General features: G+C 43.7%; 1 protein-coding gene across 4 annotated transcripts in view; it reads right to left on the bottom strand.

The window, feature by feature from the left end:
- Positions 1–2,991: 2,991 nt before the first annotated feature.
- The window catches only part of MCM10 (minichromosome maintenance 10 replication initiation factor), a 46,141-nt gene continuing 25,931 nt past the window's right edge, over positions 2,992–23,201 (bottom strand). For all 4 annotated transcript variants that reach the window (XM_054436306.2, XM_054436305.2, XM_063669561.1 and 1 more), the window contains exons 11-20: positions 21,016–21,116; positions 20,041–20,151; positions 19,836–19,953; positions 17,144–17,372; positions 15,568–15,709; positions 14,539–14,657; positions 11,642–11,755; positions 8,807–8,952; positions 3,775–3,817; positions 2,992–3,681 (exon numbers count right to left, since the gene is read on the bottom strand). In XM_054436306.2, coding sequence (XP_054292281.1) covers positions 3,598–3,681; positions 3,775–3,817; positions 8,807–8,952; positions 11,642–11,755; positions 14,539–14,657; positions 15,568–15,709; positions 17,144–17,372; positions 19,836–19,953; positions 20,041–20,151; positions 21,016–21,116 — 1,207 coding nt within the window. In that variant the 3' untranslated portion in view covers positions 2,992–3,597. The remainder of the gene's footprint in view (positions 3,682–3,774; positions 3,818–8,806; positions 8,953–11,641; positions 11,756–14,538; positions 14,658–15,567; positions 15,710–17,143; positions 17,373–19,835; positions 19,954–20,040; positions 20,152–21,015; positions 21,117–23,201) is intronic.

Raw genomic sequence — 23,201 nt, 5'->3', positions numbered from 1 at the left:
AAGCCAAAGTGTGTCCCGTATGACTCTGTGTATATGAAACTCTAGGAAAGACAAATCTACACGATAGTGATGAAAATAGATGAGTGATGGGTTGGGGCTGGGAAGAGGCATAGGCCTTTTGGGATGATGGCAATGTCTCATATCTTGCTTGTGCTGTGGCTATGCAGATGTATACATTTGTCTGAATGTAGCCAACTGCATACCTAAGATATGCGCCTTTTACTATATGAAATTTATACTTTAACACAGTTGATTTTAAAAATATCACTATACACGTGCCTGTAATCCAGCTACTGGGGGGATGAGGCAGGAGTATTGCTTGAACCCGGGAGGCGGAGGTTGCAGTGAACCGAGATCACACCACTGCACTCCAGCCTGGGCAACAGAGTGAGACTCTGAAAAAATCAAAAACCTACTATAGAAGTCTTGGTCAAGCAGTGTTCCCACAGACTTGGTTCCAATTCTGTTTCAGATCTTATTTCCAAATTACTTAACCAACTTACAGGTGTGCATTACCATGACCAGCTAATTTTTTTCTGTTTAGTAGAGACGGGGTTTCACCACGTTGGCCAGGCTGGTCTCCAATTCCTGACCTCAGGTGATTCACCCACCTCAGCCTCCCAAAGTGCTGGGATTACAGGCATGAGCCACCGCGCCTGGTCAGATTTCACCCATCATTCCTGAAAGCTGTATTTCCAAATCTCTAGCCATGGGATCAGAGAAGTCTATTTTACACCTAATGGGTTGCTACTAGAGATATACTTATGCAAACAGATTTGTGCTCCAGATTTTCTAAAATGTCATTAGGTATGATTTCACCTGCTACAAACATCAAGCTTTACTTCTGTCTTCATCAGCTTCTACACAGAAACCCAATCCATGCAATCTCTTCCTGTCAACTTTGTTATCCATCAGTCCGCCTGAAGCTTTGAATGTTGAAGTTCCCTTTGGGGAAAATTCCACACCTATTATTCAGAAGTTCCTCATTTACTATTCAGGATGGTTGGTATCTAAAATACTTCAGATTTCCTTTTGATGTTTGGAAAGGGAAAATTTATTTTAACGAAACTCGAGACAAAGATGATTTTCTTTAGGAAGCCATTTATTTCCTCTAAACAGAAAAAGGCACAGTAAAAAGAAAAAAAAAATCTATTGTGAAGATTATAAAATTTAGATCAACCAGGTTCTCCTCGAAGGACACGGTTGTTTTTGTTTGCTAGTTCAGATCACTGTGTACTTACCTGTTCCAGTGGCCTGTGATTACACATTTAATCCCTACGTTACCAATGACAGGTTAAGAAAAATAAAACACGTATGTTGGATTTGCATGAAAGCATTTCATAAAGGTTGATAAGGAAGGTAGGATTAGGCTGGGCACAGTGGCTCATGCCTGTAATCCCAGGACTTTGGGAGGCCGAGGCAGGTGGATCACTTGAGGCCAGGAGTTTGAGACCAGCCTGGGCAACATGGTGAAACCCCTTCTCTATTAAAAATACAAAAATTAGCCGGGCACGGTGGCACGCGCCTGTAGTCCCAGCTACTCAGGAGGCTGAAGTGGGAGGATTGCTTGAGCCTGCGAGGTGGAGGTTGCAGTGAGCCGAGATTGCGCCACTGCACTCCAGCCTGGGTGACAAAGCAAGACTCTGTCTCAAAAAAATAAGTAAAATAAAGTAACAAGTTTCCCTACCCCACCCCTACCGACCGCTTCTCATCCCCAAATATGCTAAGAAAGCACATGCACAGAGCACCTCAAAGCAAAGTCCCCCAAGATTGAGCAAAACTAAGAAGTGACAATTATGTTTTAAATTTATTTTAAAAGTTAAAATCAAATTGTAAAAAGGCATCCAGATACAGCTCACCCTCAGCCTTTACAAGCATATTATACAACTTATATAACAATATACAAGTGAATACTGACTGCAATGATACCCTCTGTTCAAACAAGAACATTGTTTTTCCCATAAGAAAGGGATTGCTCAGACACCAACCTGGTGTTCAAGTTCTGTTGTGACCTATTTCATACACATAGCTGTTGTTTTAAGTTAATGAGATAAATAAATCTACCCTAAACGAGCCATTAAAAACATCAGTTTCAAGTGCTTTCTGGTTCTTATTAATAAATACTTTATTCTTTTCTTTGTTACAAAAAATTAAAAGCAACCTTCTATAAAGTAGAAGTATACTCCTAAAAAAATAGTTATTAGGACATAACCTTAGGAGGAACACGAGTTACATACAGCACCTTCCACCCAATTAGAGCAGAGTTTTATGAAATCTAAGGCATGTAAATTTTATTTCTAGCTTTTGAAAACCTAAATCAACCGTCTCCCACAACAACCTCCCAAAAGTGTTATGTCCCTAACATAATAACATCTTAGGGGAAACCTAAATTACTTTTAGCTAGAGCTCAAGCTTCAATACAATAATTCAACCAATTTACCCAATCTTTAGCTTGTATCAACATTCACTTAGGTCAAATGATATTTGGAAAACCAGGTTGCCCAGATGGAAGAATCTCCTGAATGAAACCTTTGCTGTGGTAATTTGCATAGGGGTTGACCTTTCATTCTTTTTTTTTTTTTTGGGAAACAGAGGTGGGTGGATCGCTAGTGCTCAGGAGTTTGAGACCAGCCTGAGCAACATGGCAAAACTCCATCTCTACAAAAAAATGCAAAAATTAGCTGGGCTTGGTAACAAACGCTTGTAGTCCTAGCTATTTGGGAGACTGAGGTGGGAGGATCACTTGAGCCCAGGGAAGCCGAGGCTGCAGTGTGCCGCGATCGCACTACTGCACTCCAGCCGGGGTGACAAAGCGAGACCCTGTCGTAAAAAATAAAAAAAATTTAAAAAAAAAAATGAGATTTTACATATTTCTATCACAGGGCTCCACAGTAATGTAAGAGCAGACAGCCTTCTTTCTATATATAAACTGAAGTGCAAAGTGGTTCAGTTGCTTGATCAATTTCAAAGAGTAAAGCAGAGATAACAGAATTGAATGAAGAAATCTGGCTTTTAATGTCCGTACATCAAGACTATATTAAAGGCAGTGATCATCATTATCTAGATGGGAAAAAGTTTTATTATTTGTAGAAATCCAGTGCTAAAAAATACATTTCAGGATCACTTAGTCCAATCTTCCTGATTTTACAGATGAGAAAACTGAAGCCCAGGAGTTAAGCAACTTACCTGGAGTGAGAATTAAGCTAAATTAATTCTTTTGCCTCTGGGTGTTCGTATAAGCACTAGAATTTTGTTATGACAAAGAAGTGAACACTCTATAACCAAAAGATACAGAAACATATCTCTCTGTTTACCTTCCAATTTTTGGGCAAAAACTTCAGTGAATGAAGTAATGCAATCATCCACACTGAGCTTAGAAAAGACAATGATAACTTGGTTTTCCACTTAAATGTCAATGTTAAATGTGGTATCAAACCAACACAATGGCAGAAAGTAAGGAGGCAAAGCTTATGGGCTTAACAAGCATTTGTTTTTGACGGCGTCAATCAGGAATCAATGGACAATACACAGCCAATCCTTTGCTTTCCAGAGTCACAGGAGGCCAGGAAGGCTGTGGGAAAATGTCTGAAGTTCGGGTTATTTAAGGCTGTTCAGAAATTTAGCATGTTCTTCTCCTCTCGGTAACAGAGTTTCTCCTCCTATCTTTGGACCAGTCTTTTCCTAGAAAAATGAAAATATTTTAATAGGAGATGGTTCCACATTACTAGCATGGGTCACTAAAAGGAGTGAAAAATTAGTACGCGAATGGCATACCTTTAGCATTCCGTCCCGTTCCCATTTGTAGAGGCCACAGTTACTGAAACAGAACAGATGGATTTATTCAGCAGGGTGGTGCAGGCCCACTCATGTAAAGACGATGGTGCTCACTGCACCTGGAGAGAGTAGGCCCCCATTCAAGGAGAAGCTGTTCAAGGTGACATTCATATTGTATGCCAAATCTGAGGTTATGCTCGAATGCGACAAAAATAAAACTGCAATGACTTGGGAAGTGGTCTGTAGGTCCTTACAAAGCTAGAGGCTTCAGAGATGGAGCTTCAAATGATGGCACCACAGGGATCCACGTGCTGCAGGTAATGAATGCACCCTTGGTTTTTACAACTGATGGTGGTTGGGATGAGACTCAGATTTAAGGAGCTGGCCTTCTGGTGCAGGATAATCTATGTTTGGCCCCTTCCTCCTCTTTTTTTGGAGCAAAAAGGTTGAGCTAAGAAAGGAATAATCTTCTTTCTAGTCTGGATCATCTTTCTCCCTTTCTCTTTATAACCCAAAAGCCTTTACTCACTTTCTTTTCTTTTCCTTTTTTTTTTTTTTTTGGAGAGATGGGATTTTGCCATGTTGCCCATGCTGGCCTCAAACTCCTGGGCACAAGTGATCTGCCCACCTCAGCCTCCCAAAGTGCTGGGATTACAGGTGTGAGCACTGCGCCCAGCCTCTTTACTCTCTTTTTATTCAATGGGCCCAGGGACTCTTGTTTTGTTTTTATTTTTTTTTAGAGACAGTGTTCACTCTGCGGCCCAGGCTGGAGCGCAGTAGTATGATCACAGCTCACTGTAGCAGCCTTGATCTTCAGGGATCAAGTGATCCTCCTGCCTCAGCCTCTTGAGTAGCTGGGACCAAAGGTGTACACTGCCATGCCCAGCTCATTTTTAAATTTCTGTAGAGATGGGGAGTCTCACTATGTTGCCCAGGGTGGTCTTGAAGTCCTGGGCTCAAGTGTTCCATCTGCCTCAGCCTCCCAAAGTGCTGGAATTACAGGCATGAGGCACCAAGTCCAGCCCTTCAATTGCTCTTGTTTTTAAAATGGTGGGTGACTTCCACCCTGAGAAGGGATGTGAACACTATGGTGAAAACTTATTTCCTACGAAGTTTACTCTGGGGAAAAGAGAGAGAAAGAGAGAAGACATATAATAAAGCCAAGGAAGTATGTCTGCCAGCTCCCTTGGATTTCAGAGGGGTGGGTGGGGTGGGGATGCTCTGCCTGTCTCCCCTTCCCCTTACCTAGCTTACAGTCTACTCGTATTAGTCTGTTCTCATGCTGCTAATAAAGACATACCCAAGACTGGGTAATTTATAAAGGAAAGAAGTTTAATGGACTCAGTTCCACATGGCTGGGGAGGCCTCACAATCATGGTGGAAGACGAAGGAAGAGCAAAGGCATGTCTTACATGGCGGCAGGCAAGACAGCGTGTGCAGGGGAACTCTCCTTTATAAAACCATCAGATCTCATGAGACTTATTTGTTATCATGAGAACAGCCTGGGAAAGATCTGCCCCATGATTCAATTACCTCCCACTGAGTCCTTCTCACAACTTGTGGGAATTATGGGAGCTACCATTCAAGATGAGATCTGGGTGGGGACACAGCCAAACCGTATCACAATTCCTGCCCTGAAAGGTGGCACGCCAGTGGCCTTAGCCCTTACTTACAGCCTCCCAACCATCACCTTCCACCTCTAGAAACTGGTTCAGTATCAATGAAGAGAACTCTGGTAGCCTACATGTAGATCAATGATAAAATTGTGAAAAAAAAAAATCACTATTCTAGTTAGGAGTCAGCAAACTACAACCCCAATCCAGCACATCACCAGTTTTTATAAATAAAGTTTTATTTGAACACAGCCGTGCCCAGTTGCCCGTGTATTATCTATGGTTGCTTTCAGGCTGCACCAGCAGAGCCGTGTGGTTGTGATGGATCATCTGGCCCACAAAGCCTAATATATTCACCACTGACATTTTATAGGCAATGTGTGCTGACTTCTGTAGTAGATCAAGAACTAGCCAAGCATGGTGGCTCAGGCCTGTAATCCCAGCACTTTGGGCAGCTGAGCCCACTTGAGCCCAGGAGTTTGAAACCAGCCTGGACAACATAGTGATACCCTGTCTCTATAAAAAAAGTAAATTAAAAAAATTAGCTGGGTGTGGTGGTGCACACCTGTAGTCCCAGCTACTCAGGAGGCAGAAGCAGAAGGATCGCTTGAGCCCATGAGTTAAAAGCTGCAATGGGCTGTGATCATGGCACTGCACTCCAGCCTGGATGACAGAGTGAGACCCTGTCTCAAAAAAAGAAGGAAAAAAAAAAGCAACTGACAAAAAGTCCAGAAAAAGCATGGTTCTTACAATCACAGTGCCATCTGGAGGCTGAAAGGCATCGTGCCCTTCCATTTGTGCCCTGTACTTAATGAACAGAATTTTTTTTAATTTTTCTAACGTTTTCCGTAAGCTCTTGCTATAATGACATTTTTAGTCATCTATTTTGGAAAGAAGTCAAGTATCAATATATAAATAACTACTTAAAAATTATAATCTAGATTGTGAAAAATTGGCAAGCCAGCTCCTGGTAAAGTGATGAACTGGCCCGGGTTCCTGGCTCCCTCCCTCGATCTCTGGATCCACCCTGGAGAATCTGAAGTGAGAGCAAAGTATGAACTCCAGGAAGTAAACAACAAATGAGAATAAGCAAACACACAAAAAGGCAGTGATACTATCCCAGTGAGAGCTCTTGACAAGAATAAGAACTCACTGAGGTGAAAGCACTGAGGGGCTGAGGCCAGGGGACATGTGTGGGGAGGGTGTAGGGTGCCCGCGGGTAAAATGTGATGGGTGCTGCCTTGGGCACTGTCATCAGTTAGGAACAGCAGACCCAATGAACATAGCGAGCACAGACGCATCCTACAAACACAGAGCCGAGTGATAAACGAAATCAAATGAGACGTCTAATTCTGTACCACCTATGTGAAACAAAAATGGCTGCAGAGCAAGCAGTACACGTTCACAAGAAAACTAACAAGAGGATCACAGCAACCATTGGAGAATGGCTGAGGATGGTGTGAAGGGATGGGATGGAGGGAGAATGGGTAAGAAGAGCACGTGAATGAGTCGGGGAGGGCACTGGATGGACCTGCGATGGCAGCATGCTGCACCAGGGAGGGTTCCTTAACCCAGCTCCAGATGTGCCATCGTCATATTCTACGTGAATGATGTTCCTTGACTGTCAAACACGGCAGCTCTGCCTCCGTATCTGACGTTGCCCCCAAAAGTAAAAAGAGAAACAAAAGACCCTTACAACACACAGTCAGCCCACTACACCTGTGGGTTCAACCATCCCATCCGTGGGTCCAAAGTATTCGGAAAAACACTCATCATCAGAGATATCATCTTATACCAGTAAGAATGGCTATTATTAAAAAGGCAAAAAATAACCAGATGTTGGCATGGATGTGGTGAAAAGGGAATGCTCACACTGCTGGGAATGCAAATTAGCACAACCTCATATAGAAAACATAGGAAGATTTTGCAAAGAACTAAAAATAAAACTACCATTCAATCCAGCAATCTCACTACTGGGTATCTACCTAAAGAACAAGAAATCGGTATACTGATTTCTGCGCATGTATGTTTATCGCAGCACTAGTCACAATAGCAAAGACATGGAATCAACCTAAATGCCCATCAAGAGATGACTGGATAAAGAAAATGTGGTACATAAACACAATGGAATACTGCTCAGCCATAACAAAGAATGCAGTCACGTCTTTTACAGCAACGTGGATGGAACTGGAGGCCATTATCCTAAGTGAAAAAACTCAGAAACAGAAAGTCAAATACTGCACGTACCCATTTATAAATGGAAGCTAACATGGGTGTGCAAGGACGCAGAAGGCGGAATAACAGACACTGAAGGGTGGGAGGGGGCGAGGGAGGAGAAATTACTTAATGGGTACAATGTACATTATTTCAGGTGATGGCTACACTAAAAGCCTCGACTTTACCACTACACAAACTATCCAGGTAACAAAATCGCACTTGTGCCCCTTAAATTTATACAAAAAAAAAAAAAAAAAAATATATATATATATATATACACACACACACACACACACACACACACACACACACGGGAAGCACAATAAAAAAAAATACAATAAAAGACAAAAAACCAAACACTGCATGTTCTCACTCATAGGTGGGAATTGAACAATGAGAACACATGGACACAGGAAGGGGAATATCACACACTGGGGCCTGTTGTGGGGTGGGGGGAGGGGGGAGGGATAGCATTAGGAGATATACCTAATGTTAAATGACGAGTTAATGGGTGCAGCACACCAACATGGCACATGTATACATATGTAACTACCGTGCACGTTGTGCACATTTACCCTAAAACTTAAAGTATAATAAAAAAAAAGAAAAAAACAATATAACAACTATTTGCAGCATTTACATTGTATTAGGTATTCTAAGTAATCTAGAGATGATTTAAAGTATATGGAAGGATGTATGCACGCTATATGCAAATATGACACTATTTTATATCAGAGACTTGAGCATCCAGATTTTGGTATCCTGTGGGGAAGAGTGCTGTCCTGGGACCAATGCCCCTTGGATACTGAAGAACAGCAGTCCTCACAAGCTAAAGACATTTAAAATGATCAAATAACTCTGTGGAGTAGAGAGAGGAAAAAAATATTATGTGCATCCTAACCCCTAACAAACACACACATGTTCACCACCCCACCCTATGATTCTTCACTTATTTATTCAACAAACACTTCTGAGGACCCCCTATGGGCCAGGCACTATATTAGGTGCTGGGGACAGCAGTGAAAGGGCAGGGTCCCTTCCTTCCAGGGATTTCAGTTAACAGCTTGAGTCCCAAGGGTAGCCTGGAGCTATAGGAAGGCATGGAATGATCATCCAACGTTCCAAGGGAACAGAATCACAGACTCTGGAAAAAGAGATGAAAATCCCCACGTGGGACAAAGAGCTCCAGGTGATTCTCATACCTGCAGTGCTTGTTCGGGAGTCTGTCCAAGGAGATGCTTCTGTTTCCACAGGGACATTTGAAAAATCTCTTCACACCGTCGTGCCAGTGGTATTCGTGCTGCTCACTGACGCAGGTCTCCAGCAGCTTGAAGTGGGTGTAGGCGCACTGCACAGAGCAACGAAAAACCCACACTGCCGGTGAAGAGCCTTTGAGGACAAATGCTCAGCTGCAGTCAGGGCAATCTGCTCCATGACCACCTGGTCTCTCATCACCACCTGGGCCCTTGCTAGGCAACTGGGCCACCTTCGCCTCTTGCTACAGTGACCCGTGTGATTGCCTGACTCCCTCACACTGATACCACCGTTTCTCACGTTTGGCCCAATTTCTGATCAGGCACAAAGTACACAATAACTTTCTGTTATTGTGTAACATGTTCCATCATGACAAAAGCAAGGGCAGGAGAGGAAACGTACTGTAAACCCCTAAATAGCTTCGGTCAGTCTGTGCTAGAGTCATTACGGCCCCTTGCTTACATAGGATGCTGAGGGTTGGGATCTATTTAGAAAGACTGACCAGCAGCTCTTTCATTCTCTTCTATGATCTATAAAAAGGATATAGGCTTCTTCTTACTCCCTATTAGCAGCAAAGCCAAGACAGAGAGATGAAGGAATTCACTTTTAATTTCGATCCTCAGAAGGACCGAAGAGAATGAGAAGGGGTGGGTGAGCAGCAAAACACGTGCAGGAGAGAGCGATGTAACTTCTGGGAATTACACTGAGTTTGATCAATAACTCAACACTTGGACAACCTCAGAAAGTGCACAGCAGAGTGGTGAGCCCAACGCTGGCATGACGATAGCCCCCTAAAAATGTGGCTACTCCCTACTCCCCGAAACTGTGAGTGTGTGATGGTCCAGAGGGAAGGGGAATCGAGGCTGCAGGTGAAATTCAGGTTGTTAATGGATAGGGAGATTGTCCTAGATGATCTGGGTGGGCCCAATGAAATCACAAGGACCCTTAAACGTGGAAGAGGAGCTCAGGGCTGCAAGGTGACAGCTCAACCCGCTGCCGCTGGCTGTGTGGAGGAAGTGAGGACAGGCAAGAATGCTGTGACTTAGAAGCTGGGCCAGGAGATGATTCTCCCCTACAGCAGCCCCATCTGCAAGAAACCCGGCCCTGGCTACACCCTGATTTTAGCCCAGCAAGACCCACACAGACTTCTGACCTACATAAGAGCTAATAAATTGTACACTGTGAGGCCAGGCATGGTGGCTCATGCCTGTAATCCCAGCGCTTTGGGAGGCCAAGGCAGGCAGATCATCTGAGGTCAGGAGTTCCAGACCAGCATGTCCAACATAGTGAAACCCCATCTCTATTAAAAATACAAAAATTCGCCAGGCAGTGTGGTGCGCGCCTGTAATCCCAGCTACTCGGGAGGCTGAGACACGAGAATCGCTTGAACCAGGGAGGCAGAGGTTGCAGTGAGCCGAGATTGTGCCACTATACTCCAACCTGGGTGACAGAGTAAGACTCTGTCTCCAAAAATAAATAAATAAATACATACATACATAATAAAATAACAGTAAATGTGTATTGTGTTAGGCCACCTCATCTGTGATCATTTGTTACAGCAGCAACAGGAGACAAACCCACCAAGTCCGCCTGCAGGTCCACTGCTGTGTTGGAGTAAGAGCTGTCATCTGAGGTGAAATGCAATGGTGGGTTTGCATTTCCTGTCTTCCAAAAATTGCGTTTAAGAGAATCATCTTTACTTATGCCCCAAGACAGAAACTTTCTCAAGGAAGCCATACTTTTGGTGGTAGCTGATTCAGAGCTGACCCCCAAATACATAGGAGAGCTAAAGTGTTAAAAGGAATAAGAGAGAGAAAAGTGCATTTGGTAAGCTACGCCACTTCCACCTCTTTTGCAGGTTTATTAAGTAGGCTGATTTGCCACACAGGGATTGTGAAAACAAATGGTAGTGGAAGGAACAGAGTTCAGCAAGAGCTTTCTTCTTTCTTGTCTTTTTTCTTTTTGAGATAGGATCTCGCTCTGTTGCCCAGGCTAGGGTGCAGTGGCGTGATCATAGCTCACTGCAGCTTTGGATTCCTGGGCTTCAGTGATCCTCCTGCCTCAGCCTCCCAAGTAGCTGGAGCCACAGGTGTGCACCACCACACCTGCCTAATTTTTTATTTTTTGTTGAGATGGGGTCTCATGATGTTGCCCAGGTTGGTCTCAAACTCCTGGCCTCAAGCGATCCTCCTGCTTTGGCATCCCGAAGTGCTGGGATTCCAGGCATGAGCCATCGCACCCAGCCCTTTCTTCCCATGTTTAATCAATGTTGAGAATAGAGGACTTAGATTTTTCTAACAGATTTATGATAAAAATTCTGCAAACACAGATGATGATATAGTCCATACTCTAGCTTGAGACTCAACAGAGCAGGTTGAGCCAGGAATAGGGAAGCAGTGGTGGATCATAACATGAGAAGCCAAGGGGTTCAACCATGGTCCCAAGGCCTGAGAACACTGAGCAAGGATATGACCACTGAGAAAGAGTGGTCAGAGCCATGCGGACCCAGTGGTCCAGGGCAAGAGATGTTAGGGCCCATCCAAACTCGGTGCTGTGGTCAAATGAGAGAAGAATCCCCTCAACAAACACTCTATCAGCAGAGCTCAGCAGCCAGGTCAGGCAGGAAGCTGGGTCCTGGGCCACCTGCGCCCTTTGCTTTCCAGCCTAATTAACTGACACATCACGAGATAGGGCCCCAGATCCCACAGGTTCTCCACATGCTGCCGAGTCACAAAAGCACCACACAGGGCCCATGGGTTTCTGCAGCCCCCACCTTCACCCACCGTCTTGCATGTCACGACACGGCACTTCACTTCTCTGATGTTTCTCATCTTTTCTTCCATTTGTTCTTTTTTCACCAGTGGCTCAAAGTAGCGCTCCTGCATCTCAGCCTCGGCCTGGAATGACAGGGCATAATGGAAGACCTGGTACTAAATCCAGTATGCACTCAGGCAGCGCAGTAAGAGTAACTCGATGATTATTCAAATGACTCAGCTGATAATAATCAAAACAGAACAGAATGGAAGAGGCAGACTAAGTGTGAGAGGGCCCTGGACAGCACCTCATGAGCTGCAAAGCAAAAGATGATGATGCATAGAAATGAGCTCTTAATAAGCAAAAACAAAGGGACATGAGAGCATTTGGTGATTTTTATTTTTATTTTACTTTATTTTATTTTATTTTTGAGATGGAGTCTCGCTGTCACCTAGGCTAGAGTGCAGTGGTGCAATCTCTACCTTACTGCAACCTCCACTTCCTGGGTTCAAGTGATTCTCCTGCACCAGCCTCCTGAGTAGTGGGGACTATAGGTGCCTGCCACGATGCCCAGCTAAATTTTTGGATTTTCAATAGAGATGGGGTTTCACCCTGTTGGCTAGGCTGGTCTCAAACTCCTGACCTCAGGTGATCCGTCCGCCTTGGCCTCCCAAAGTGCTAGGATTACAGGCATGAGCCACCGCACCTGGCCCATTTTGGTGATTTTTAAAGCACCAAATACAAATAAACACTCCTAACATGACAGTATAATTATGTCAAGTGTGTGCCCAAAGGCAGTTATTTCTACTGTCCTGATACAGACTCCACATACACAAGGTATTCCAGGCCCCCACTGGTGAGTTTCCTGGGTGCACGGAACATCAGGGAACAGCCCTGAGGGCAGATATGCTTGTGGCAGAATGTGGGTGCAGCGACGGGGTTAGTGCTGCTCCACAGACAGGAGGGCCCGGGGCCTCAGGTGCCACAGAGGCGAGGAGCTCAGCTCTGCAGGCTGCAGAGTCAGCTCTGGCATCTCTCCTGAGTTTCAAGTCCAGTGAAAAGATATGACGCAGAACTGTCTCATTAGTTATTTGTTAATCAAAGAAGAGCAGATCATTTGGAGTAGTGATACTGAATGGGGATATTTTGAAAATTGGTGGGAGCACTTTCTTTTTCATTGCAATGATTGCTACCTCTGCGGCTGGCGGGGACCAGGGGTGCTGCACTGTCTGCAATGCACGCGACAGTCACCAACACAACCAAGGATTGCTTCTCATCCTGCCTGGCTTCTGTGTGTGGATGGGGAACCTGATTAAAACCCTAGAATCTAACTGCTTTCTACACAACCCTATAATATTTGTGCACGGTTTTAACCTATGTTGACTATTTCAAGAGTAAAACTAGACTCCTGCATATACTGAGGGACAATGGTGCTTTGGTTTCTAAGGATTATTTACTTACACACACACACACACACACACACACACACACACACACACACACACACACACAATCCAGCCTGGGCAACATAGATAAACCCTGTCTCTAAAAAAAAAATTAATTAAAAAAAAAAATTAGCCAGTCATGGTGATGCGCCTGTAGTCCCAGCTACTTGGGAGGCTGAAGTGGGAACATCACTTGAGCCCAGGAGTTCGAGGCTGCAGTGAGCCCTGATGGCGCCACTGCACTCCAGCCTGGGGGACAGAAAAAGACCTTGTCTCAAAAAAACCAAAACCTCCCCAACCCTCCCCAACCGCCCCAAAAGTACATTATCTAGTCCTAGCTACTCAGGAGGCTGAGATATGAGAATTGCTTGAGCCCAGGAGTTCAAGACCAGCTTGGGGAACAAACGGAGACCCTGTCTGAACACCCCTCCAACCACTGACAAAACCCCTACATTATCAAAGAAATAGGTCCATGCTATTCACCAAGACACAAACCTACGTGCACCTCCATTTCTGGCTCATTTACACTGATAAGTCCAAGCCTCTGACGACTTTATTATTTCCCCTAAGCTAGTTCTGCCTCTGCATTTATGAATCCATAATGAAATCTGTATCTTTATCACAAATATTTTCATTTTTTCTTATTTGCATTAGGATATTTATTGATTTTTTTGAAATGACTAGTATAGGTAATTCATATTATCTATGAATTTTATTTCAAGATAAGGAAGCAATATAAAATACTTATTATTAAAAAGGGTCCTTGGGTGTGATGGGGTTAACTACTGATTTAGAGCATTTGAAATGCCAATATAAAAATACTGGAATGGGAAAACTCTTTTTGCATATTGCAAGGCAGAAAATAGCAGCAGTGTAGAGCCATTTAAACATAATTTCACAGCCATAACCAAATGTAAACATTTTTATAATATTGATATCTATTTAAGTCATGTTAAATCAAATGATATTCTTTAGTAAAGAGACAAGGACAAAGCTAAAATCTATTAGAAATTCTCCTGTTCTTCAAAGCAAACTCAAACAAACTGACATATACCTACTTCTAGATTTATGTAAAAAACAGATTCTTGGCTGGGTACGGGCATGGTGGCTCACGCCTGTAATCCCAGCACTTTGGGAGGCCAAGGCGGGAGGATCACTTGAGGTCAGGAGTTAGAGATCAGCCTGGCCAACATGGTGAAACTCTGTCTCTACTAAAAACACAAAGATTTTCTTGGTGTGGTGGCAGGCGCCTGTAATCCCAGCTACCTGGGAGGCTGAGGCAGGAGAATCGCTTGAACCTGGGAGGGGGAGCTTGCAGTGAGCCAAGATTGTGCCACTGCACTCCAGCCTGGGCCACGGACTGAGACTCCATCTCAGAAAAACAAAATAAAACAAACAACAGATTCTTGGTCCTACAGCTAGCACCTTGGCTTTGAAGGACATCGGACATCAACACCATCCTTGAGCTTTTGGGCTTTTACCTCTTTCAGGATGCCTGTGTGTTTTGATTTTGCTTTTAGGATTTTCTGAAATTCCTCAGATTCCAGGTAGGCAAGTTGTTCTCTCCTTTTTTTCCTGGCAGGCTCCAATTCATCCTCAGCTAAGGCACAAGGAACAAACATCAGCAGTGACCAAGAAATTTCAGAAAGCCAGTGCGCCTCATCAACTCCACTCCCTCCCACTCCCTCCTCCTCTGCCTACCAGCCCTTCAAACTTGACCTACCCCAGCTGGTCCCAGCAGGGAAAAGCTCTCAGAGGTGAGCCAAGAAGCTGAGCCTAGAATGTAGGGTGGTGGCAGATTTTACCACTAAATAGAATCTCTTTTTCACCTTCAAATAGGCAGCTGACGATAGTAACAGATAACAACATTAAATAATGTTGACAATTATGTTAAAATGATATTGCCAACTTCAGAGTTTTAAAAATAAAGATACGGCAATTTAAAACAAAGGAATTCTAGTTCTGTCAAAGTAAATCTTTATGCTAATATATATGTACAAAGATCCAATGAGCAATCATATTCCCAAGTATTCAAATTGTGCCCAATTTGATTCCAATTTAATGTGATTATAAAAAAATCAGTTCCAGCTCACGTCTGTAATCCCAGCACTTTGGGAGGCCAAGGCGGGCAGATCACGAGGTCAAGAGATCGAGACCATCCTGGCCAACATGGTGAAACCCCATCTATACTAAAAGTACAAAAAATTAGCTGGGCGTGGTGGCGTGCGCTTGTAGTCCCACTTACTCGTGAGGCTGAGGCAGGCGGATCGCTTGAACCCAGAAGGCAGAGGCTGCAGTGAGCCGAGACTGCACCACTGCACTCCAGCCTGGCAACAGAGCAAGACTCCGTCAAAAAAAAATCAGTTCCACCCGTAGAAATTCTATTTAGGTATTCTATATAGGAGGAAATGGAAGTAATTGCTTGATATCTGGGTGCTGGTTTGGGTTTAGAACATATTTCCCTTAGAAACAGTTTCTCTTTCCCACTGTTAACTGTGAAACTGCAGTACCTTGAGAAGAAAGCATGGTGTTTTTTTCTACACGTTCCTTCACCTCCAGGATGTCCTGAGGGTCCTTTTGCTTCTTAATGCTGTTTGGGTTTGTTTTTATAAGAACCTGGCCTTTTGCCCTTAATTTGGTGATAGCAGCTAACTAGAAAAAAGGGAATGAGAGGGAGGTAAAGATCTAAAAGATGACAGAGGCACTTATAGACTTGAATCCCTTTTTTATTATTAACCAGTGAATTCTGGCTGTTCTCTGACAGAAATTGGCAGAACATATCTTAATTTTACTTAGCATTATTAACACAATTACTAGAATATAATAGCATGGGAGATACGTCTATATGTTGATGAATAAAATCTTAGTTTATTTAAATATAACAAGTTTGACATCAGCGAGGCTGCAGGCTTCCAGATCCATAAAGGAGCCACATCACCATTTTGGAAGTTTTAGAATCAGAGAGAATTAAGATACAGTTCCATCCAGCTCTGCCACGGACTAGCTCGTAACCCAAGGAAAATTACTTAATTTTTCATTTATAAAATGGAAATGGGGCTTGGCATGGTGGCTCATTGTAAACCCAGCACTTTGGGAGGCCGAAGCAGGCGGATTATTTGAGCTTGGGAGTTTAAAACCAGCCTGAGCAACACAGTGAGACTTCATCTCTACAAGAAATACAAAAATTAGCTGGGCATGGTAGTGCATGCCTGTAGTCCCAGCTACTCAGGGGACTGAGGTGGGAGGATCACCTGAGCCCGGGCAGGTGGAGGTTTCAGTGAGCTGTGATTGCACCACTGTACACCAGCCTGGAAGACAGAGTGAGACCCTGTCTCAAAACAAACACACAAAAAAAGAGAAGGAAATGATGATATAGCATTGACCTACCTTTGAAGGTCATGGTTGTATGGATGAAATAAGATAACATCTGCAAAGTATGAATCTTTACATAGTAAATACATTCCTGGCTGGGCACAGTGGCTCATGCTTGTAATCCCAACACTTTGGGAGGCTGAGGCAGGTGGATCGCTTGAGGTCAGGAGTTCGAAACCAGCCTGGCCAACATGGTGAAACCCTGTCTCTACTAAAAATACAAAAATTAGTCAGGCGTGGTGGTGGGCACCTGTAATCCCAGCTATTCGGGAGGCTGAGGCAGGATAATTGATTGAACCCAGGAGGCGGAGGCTGCAGTGAGGCGAGATCGGACCACTGCACTCCAGCCTGGGTGACAGAGTGAGACTCCATCTCAAAAAATAAATAAATAAATAAATAAAACATAAAAAAAGAAGGATTCCTTAAACCACCATTTTATAGTCTCACCTCAACAATTCCAAGAATTGTTTTCCTACTGTCAATGCCTCTGGTTATAAAACACTATCTTCCTCTAGGCTACCACTTGTAGCCTGACAAGAAAGTGTTGAGATAACAGATCTAACTTTCTTTTAGTATTATGTTGACACTACCATGTTTTCAAATTACACTGACTCTAATGATCACGATCAATAAAGAGCTATTAGGTGTGTCTTTCCTCCAGCTCTGCCCTACAGAATGCAAACTCAAGTGTTAAAGAGAATAGATGCCAGTTACCTTTTTGGCTTCCGCTAAAGCACTCAGTTTTGGTCTTGGTGGTGGTGACTCATCATAAAAGAGAACATCATCTCCTTCCAAGACACCTCGCCCCAGCTTGGGCGTCATTGTGGCCGGGGCTCCCTCCAGCCTGGGGAACTCGGATCCTGTCCGTGGAGGCTGAGCAGGGGGCTGTCTTGATGAGGATGGCACAGCTGGGCTCTCAACTTCACTTGAGCTCTGCAGAAATCTTTAAAGAACATACAGTCAAAATATGCAAACAGGGTTTACGAAAATAAAAACTCTAGAACTCAAAGTGGACTGGGAGGCGGCAGGCAGGCCACCAGCTGGGAGCTAGTTGTTAGCAAAATAATGTCCCCTTCTAGGCTGGTAATTCAAATTTGCACACGCTAAGAACAATACTAGCTTTACTAACTCCTCCTTAATTGAGTTTTCTTTGAATAAGCTGTAATTGTCCTAACACTTTAGAACTGATAACTGTTTTTATCAATTGGCTGTCCAGTGGATGTCATCCACAAGGCACACAGCTGAAGGCGCGGTGTGAACTGTATTCCCACCCCTACCATCAGCTCTAGGGCCTGTAGGAACTCATTGCACCTCCCTGCATCTTTGTTTATGCTACTGGGAAGAGACAATACATGTGAGACATTTGGAAGTTATTAATGAAAAACACTGTAACTTGCAGCGATTATTTTACATCCCCCTTTTTTTTTTTTTGATTTTTTTGAGACAGAGGCTTGCTGTGTCACCCAGGCTGGAGTGCAGTGGCATGATCTTGGCTCACTGCAACCTCTGCCTCCTGGGTTCAAGTGATTCTCGTGCCTCAGCCTCCCAAGTGTTGGGATTACAGGCGTGAGCCATCACACCTGGCAAAAAATAGTTTTAAGAGCTATTTTACTTTTATTTTTGGAGACAGGGTCTTGCTCTGTCACCCAGACTAGAGTGCACTGGCATGATTGCAGCTCGCTGCCACCTCTGCCTCCCAGGCTCAGGTGATCCTCCCACCTCAGCCTCCCGAGTAGCTGGGACCACAGTGTGCACCACCATGCCCAGCTAATTTTTGTACTGTTTGTAGAGACAGGATTTCGCCATGTTGCTCAGGTTGGTCTCAAACTCCTGGGCTCAGGTGATCTGCCTGCCTCGGCCTCCCAAAGTGCTAGGATTACAGACATGAGCCACCGAGCCAGCCTCATAAGAGATATTTAAAAACAAATAACAAACCCCAGAAATCATCTAGTCCAAACTTCTCATTTGATCGATGAAGAAACTGAGGCCTAGGATCACATTACTCACAAGGGCCAGATTCAGGATGAGAGCCAGGCCATCCCAGAGCAGTACTCTTCCCAACCCCACAGCCACTCTTGCAAGCTCTAGGCTGTGTTTGCAAACTGCCTATCAAATCCTGCGCAAAGATAAGGTTTCCTTGGCCAACAAAATTCTGAAAATTTTCATTACGCAATGCCTTCAAGCCGATGGGCATTCTCTATTTCCCAAGAGGCCCCCTCTCCGTACATATTTCTGTGTCCACGTATATAATTTATGTCATCTGTAGGCTCAAGATGAATAGCTCTATAGATATCCCACTAGCACTTCAAACTAATCTGCCTGAGACCAAACCCATTCTCTTACTTTCCCAAAGAACTTCCTCTTGTCTTATCATTGACTCCCTTTCATGGATGCAGTTGCCTTTCAGCAGCCCAGATTCGGGATGGCAAAAGGTTCAGCACCTGAGCACAACATGTGTGAGCCCAAAACTCGGCCCCACCATAAACTAGCTCTCTGACCTCCAGGCACACTATTAGTAAAACAAGGCTGAGAAGCCTCCAGAGGCTCAGATGCTGTGTTTATGGAGTATGTATGAAGTGCCTGTGAACCGCAGCTCTCATTAGTATTGAGGTGACCTGAGTTCAGGAATCATTCATTTGTCCACCTACCATATGCATTTCCACTTGATTTTTTTTTTAATTATTGGCTGAAGCCAAGTAACACATTTCCACTTGCTTTTGCCTCTAAAATGACTCTCCATTTTTAGTGCTTCAGTTTTATCCTTTATCCAAAGAACTGTACTCTACTCACTGGCTCTGCCTGTCATAAAAAACTGAATTGTGGCAAAACCCAGAAATGGCAGCCAGGCAAATCACCTGCGTCCAGGAGTTTGAGACCAGCTTGGGCAACGTGGCAAAACCCAGTCTCTATAAAAAAATACAAAAATTAGCCAGGCATAGTGGCACATGCCTGTAGTCCCAACTACTTGGGAGGCCAAGGCAGGAGGATCATTTGAGCCTGGGACATGGAGGTTGCAGTGAGCCGACACTGCGGCATTGCACTTCAGCTGGGGCGACAGAGTGAAAACCCGTCTCAGAAAAAAAAAGAGAGAGAGAGAAAATGACAGCCAGCATGTGAACCTACGCTCTCCCCCTTCACAAAAACCCTCTTTACATACACTTCACTCCTTTCCCTTTTCCGTGGTGATAACGACTCTAACCTGTACCATTTGGTGTTGGGAGTCACCAGTGTAAGAAATAACACAGCCTTAAATGCTATTCAGGTTATGGGAAAACTATTTTAAACTTTCAGAGTTAAAACGCAGCCAACTGAAACCTGAAGTCACATTCTGGAAATCGATGAAGACGTTCTGAGGACGCCTGAGATGGATGACCCAAGCGGGGAATATTAAATCTGCTCCTCTTACCGCTTCTGTATTTCTTCTGATTTCCTTCTCCTCATCTCCAACATACGCTGCTTCTGTTGCTTCAAGAGTGCTGAGGCCGAGATGGACTGGATGGCCGGTTTTGGGCTACCCATGATCCCTGAAACAGAAGCCCACAGACTGAGGGAGTGCCCTGGGCGGCTGAGGGAACACAGGGACACACGTGTGGCCGCGCAGCTGATGGTACCTGAAGCTGTGGCTTTGGCTAAATGTTGTTTTAAGTTCCTGGCTCCACACGTCGGCAGGTCCATCAGTTCCTTGAACTCCTCAGAGCAAGACAGGCTCTTCTGGGGTATTCCTGTGCCAGGTCAACACCAGCTTTAGAGGATTCACATTCAGATAGTTTGAGGTCATATGACATACCACTTTCTAAACTCTGCACTTGTAATTTTAGTCATATGTAAACAAAGAAGACGGAATACCAAGCGGAAAGAAAAGAATCCTTAACCTCTATCATCAGACTCATAGGATGGCAGGGTATCTTGAGTATATTTTATTTCTAGTAATGATTAGAATATTAAGCCCTTAAATCTGGGGGTCATTCCATACCCTGTTTCTGGAATATCCACTAAGGATAAGGGTCCCTGACCACTGTTTAGGCCCAGGATGGGGGCTGCATTCTCTGATCAAGATTTGTTTTTATTTATTTTTATTTTATTAAAAATTTTTTTTGTTTTTATGACCAAGACCCATTTTAACAAAAGATAACCAATAAGTTTGGCCATACTTATTATCAGCAGATAATACTGCTGATTCTAATACTGGATGTAAAGAGTTGGACCCAGATACACCAAGAAATTTTAAAAAGCATACTAAGGTAAGACACAGCTAAAATCAATATGCTGTTTTTTTCCTTAAGGTCCTGCAAACCTGGCTTGATTCCTTTAGGTTAGACCATACCACTCACTAAGTACAGGTGATGACTGGATTCTTATTACTTAAGAGTATGAGCTGTATCCATTTTCAACCCTAAAGACTGCTTGCTTGCTTATTTATTTATTTATTTTTGTGCATGAATAAGTTCTTAGCGGTGATTTCTGAGATTTTGGTGTACCCATCACCGGAGCAGTGTACACTGTACCCAATGTGTATGTAGTCTTTTATCCCTAAGACTGCATAATTAAACCGGAGAAAGAAATTTCTAATGGAAAAACAAAGTTACCGAGTTTTTGCCGTGTTTCCTGGATGATCAAGTTTGTGCCCTTAACAACCAGATTACTCAGAGTGGTTTGAATCTTCTTCTTAGGAGCCACAGCTGCTGCACTGAAATGACAAGTCACCCCCAAAAGGAGAATCACTAAAGCCCCGATGCTCTGATGAGGTAAAGAAGGCGTAGATATCATCATTCATTACACACACTGTCAAAGTTTCTCAAAACACCATCTAAGTAGGCTTTCTTAATGTCACGGCCCAATAGCGTAACTGGTTGATACACTGTGTCACAGAGGAAAAGCTAGAGGCAGCCTACAAATCCGCTTGAGGCCATTCTGGAAGGAAATTTGGCAAAAGAAATAAAAAAAAAAGCCAATGCTTTGATCTAGCAGTCTGGATATTTATCTTAAAATAATTAAGGATTATGCAAAAATTTAGGATATTAATGGCAGCTTTGTTTATAATGTCATACATTGGAAACACCATTAACGTTCACCCATAGGGAATTGTTTAAATGAATTAAGGCAGAGTATGTAAAAGAACACTATGTAGCCACTAAAAATACATGATAAAAACATTAATTATTTTACACTGGAAAAAAAGTGGATACAAAGAATAGGAACAATATGATCTCATTTTATATTACTAAAAATGTATATATATGAAGAAACACAACATCTAGGAGTATATATACCAAGGAACTAACAGTTTGGGGGTTTTTTTTGAGACAAGATCTCTCTCTGTTGTCCAGCCTGGAATGCAGTGGAGCAATCGTGACTCACTGCAGCCTCAACTTCCCCAGGCTCAATCAATTCTCCCATCTCAGCCTCCCAAATAGCTGGGACTACAGGCATGTGCCACCATGCCCAGCTAATTTTTTTGCATTTTGTAGAGCTGGGGTTTTGCCATGTCGCTCAGGTGGGTCTCAAATTCCTGGGCTTAAGCAATCCTCCTGCCTTGGCCTCCCAATGTGCTGGGATTACAGGTGTAAGCCACCGTGCCTGGCCTAGAACTAACAGTTTTTCAGATGGTAGGATTATAGTTGGTTTTTATTTTCTCCATTGGTTGGATTGTATGTTCTTTTAAAAGACTAATATACATATATTGCTTTTAGCAGATTGGAAAAATTCAGAAATCATTTTAAATCTCAAAAACATGCTTACTGTTAAAAAAGAAACAGGAAGTGAGTCCTCTTGCTCCATTCCTGTTGGATTGGGAACAAAAATCTATGTTTTATTCTTGGACCAACCGTAGCTGCCTCGTGCCAAGTCCTCAGATATGCTTTATATAATGTGGTGACGAGGTCACTGATTACAAGCTTGTCCAAACCATAGCCCGCGGGCCACACGCAGCCCAGGATGGCTTTGAATGTGGCCCAACACAAATTCATAAACTTTCTTAAAACATTAAGAGATTTTTCTTTTCTTTTCTTTCTTTTTTTAAGCTTATCGGCTGTCATTAGTATATTTTATGTGTAGTCCAAGACAATTCTTCCAAAGGGGCCCAGGGAAGCCAAAAGATTGGACACCCCTGGATTACAGCGTCAGGGGCTGTAGTGACTCTGAATCCCCAGGCAAGGGGCCATGGACGCCTGCCCAGCATCGCCCCACTCCCTGTGTGAGGCTTCATAGTATATTCACTCACTGAATGAAATTTGGGTTCCACAAGGTCTGTAGCCTCACTCAAATAGTCACACGAGAAATAATTAAAAGGGTGTTAACACTGTAATTAACACATTTTTAATGGCCCTGATGAAGGTGCACTATTCACATTAGGAGTCAAAGAGGGGCCGGGAGCAGTGGCTCATGCCTGTAATCCCAGTACTTTGGGAGGCCAAGGCAGGCAGATCACCTGAGGTCAGGATTTCAAGACCAGCCTGGCCATCATGGTGAAACCCTGTCTGTACTAAAAATGAAAAATTAGCTGGGCGTGGTGGCACGCGCCTATAGTCCCAGCTACTCGGAGGCTGAGGCAGAAGAATCACCTGAACCCAGGACTTGGAGGTTGCAGTGAGCTGAGACTGCACCACTGCACTCCAGCCTGGGTGATAGAGTAAGACTCCGTCTCAAAAAAAAAAAAAAAAGGTTGAAGAGGAAGAGTGGGCTCTCTTAAAGTCCAACACAACATAAGTCAATCTCTCTCTCTCCTGAAAGTTTTTCTCTCTACCTGGGAATAAAAGCAGTCTTTAACCAACTT

Source organism: Pongo pygmaeus, chromosome 8 (genome assembly GCF_028885625.2).
Source record: "Pongo pygmaeus isolate AG05252 chromosome 8, NHGRI_mPonPyg2-v2.0_pri, whole genome shotgun sequence".
Classification (NCBI taxonomy): domain Eukaryota; kingdom Metazoa; phylum Chordata; class Mammalia; order Primates; family Hominidae; genus Pongo; species Pongo pygmaeus.
This window is presented reverse-complemented; position numbering and strand designations above follow the sequence as displayed.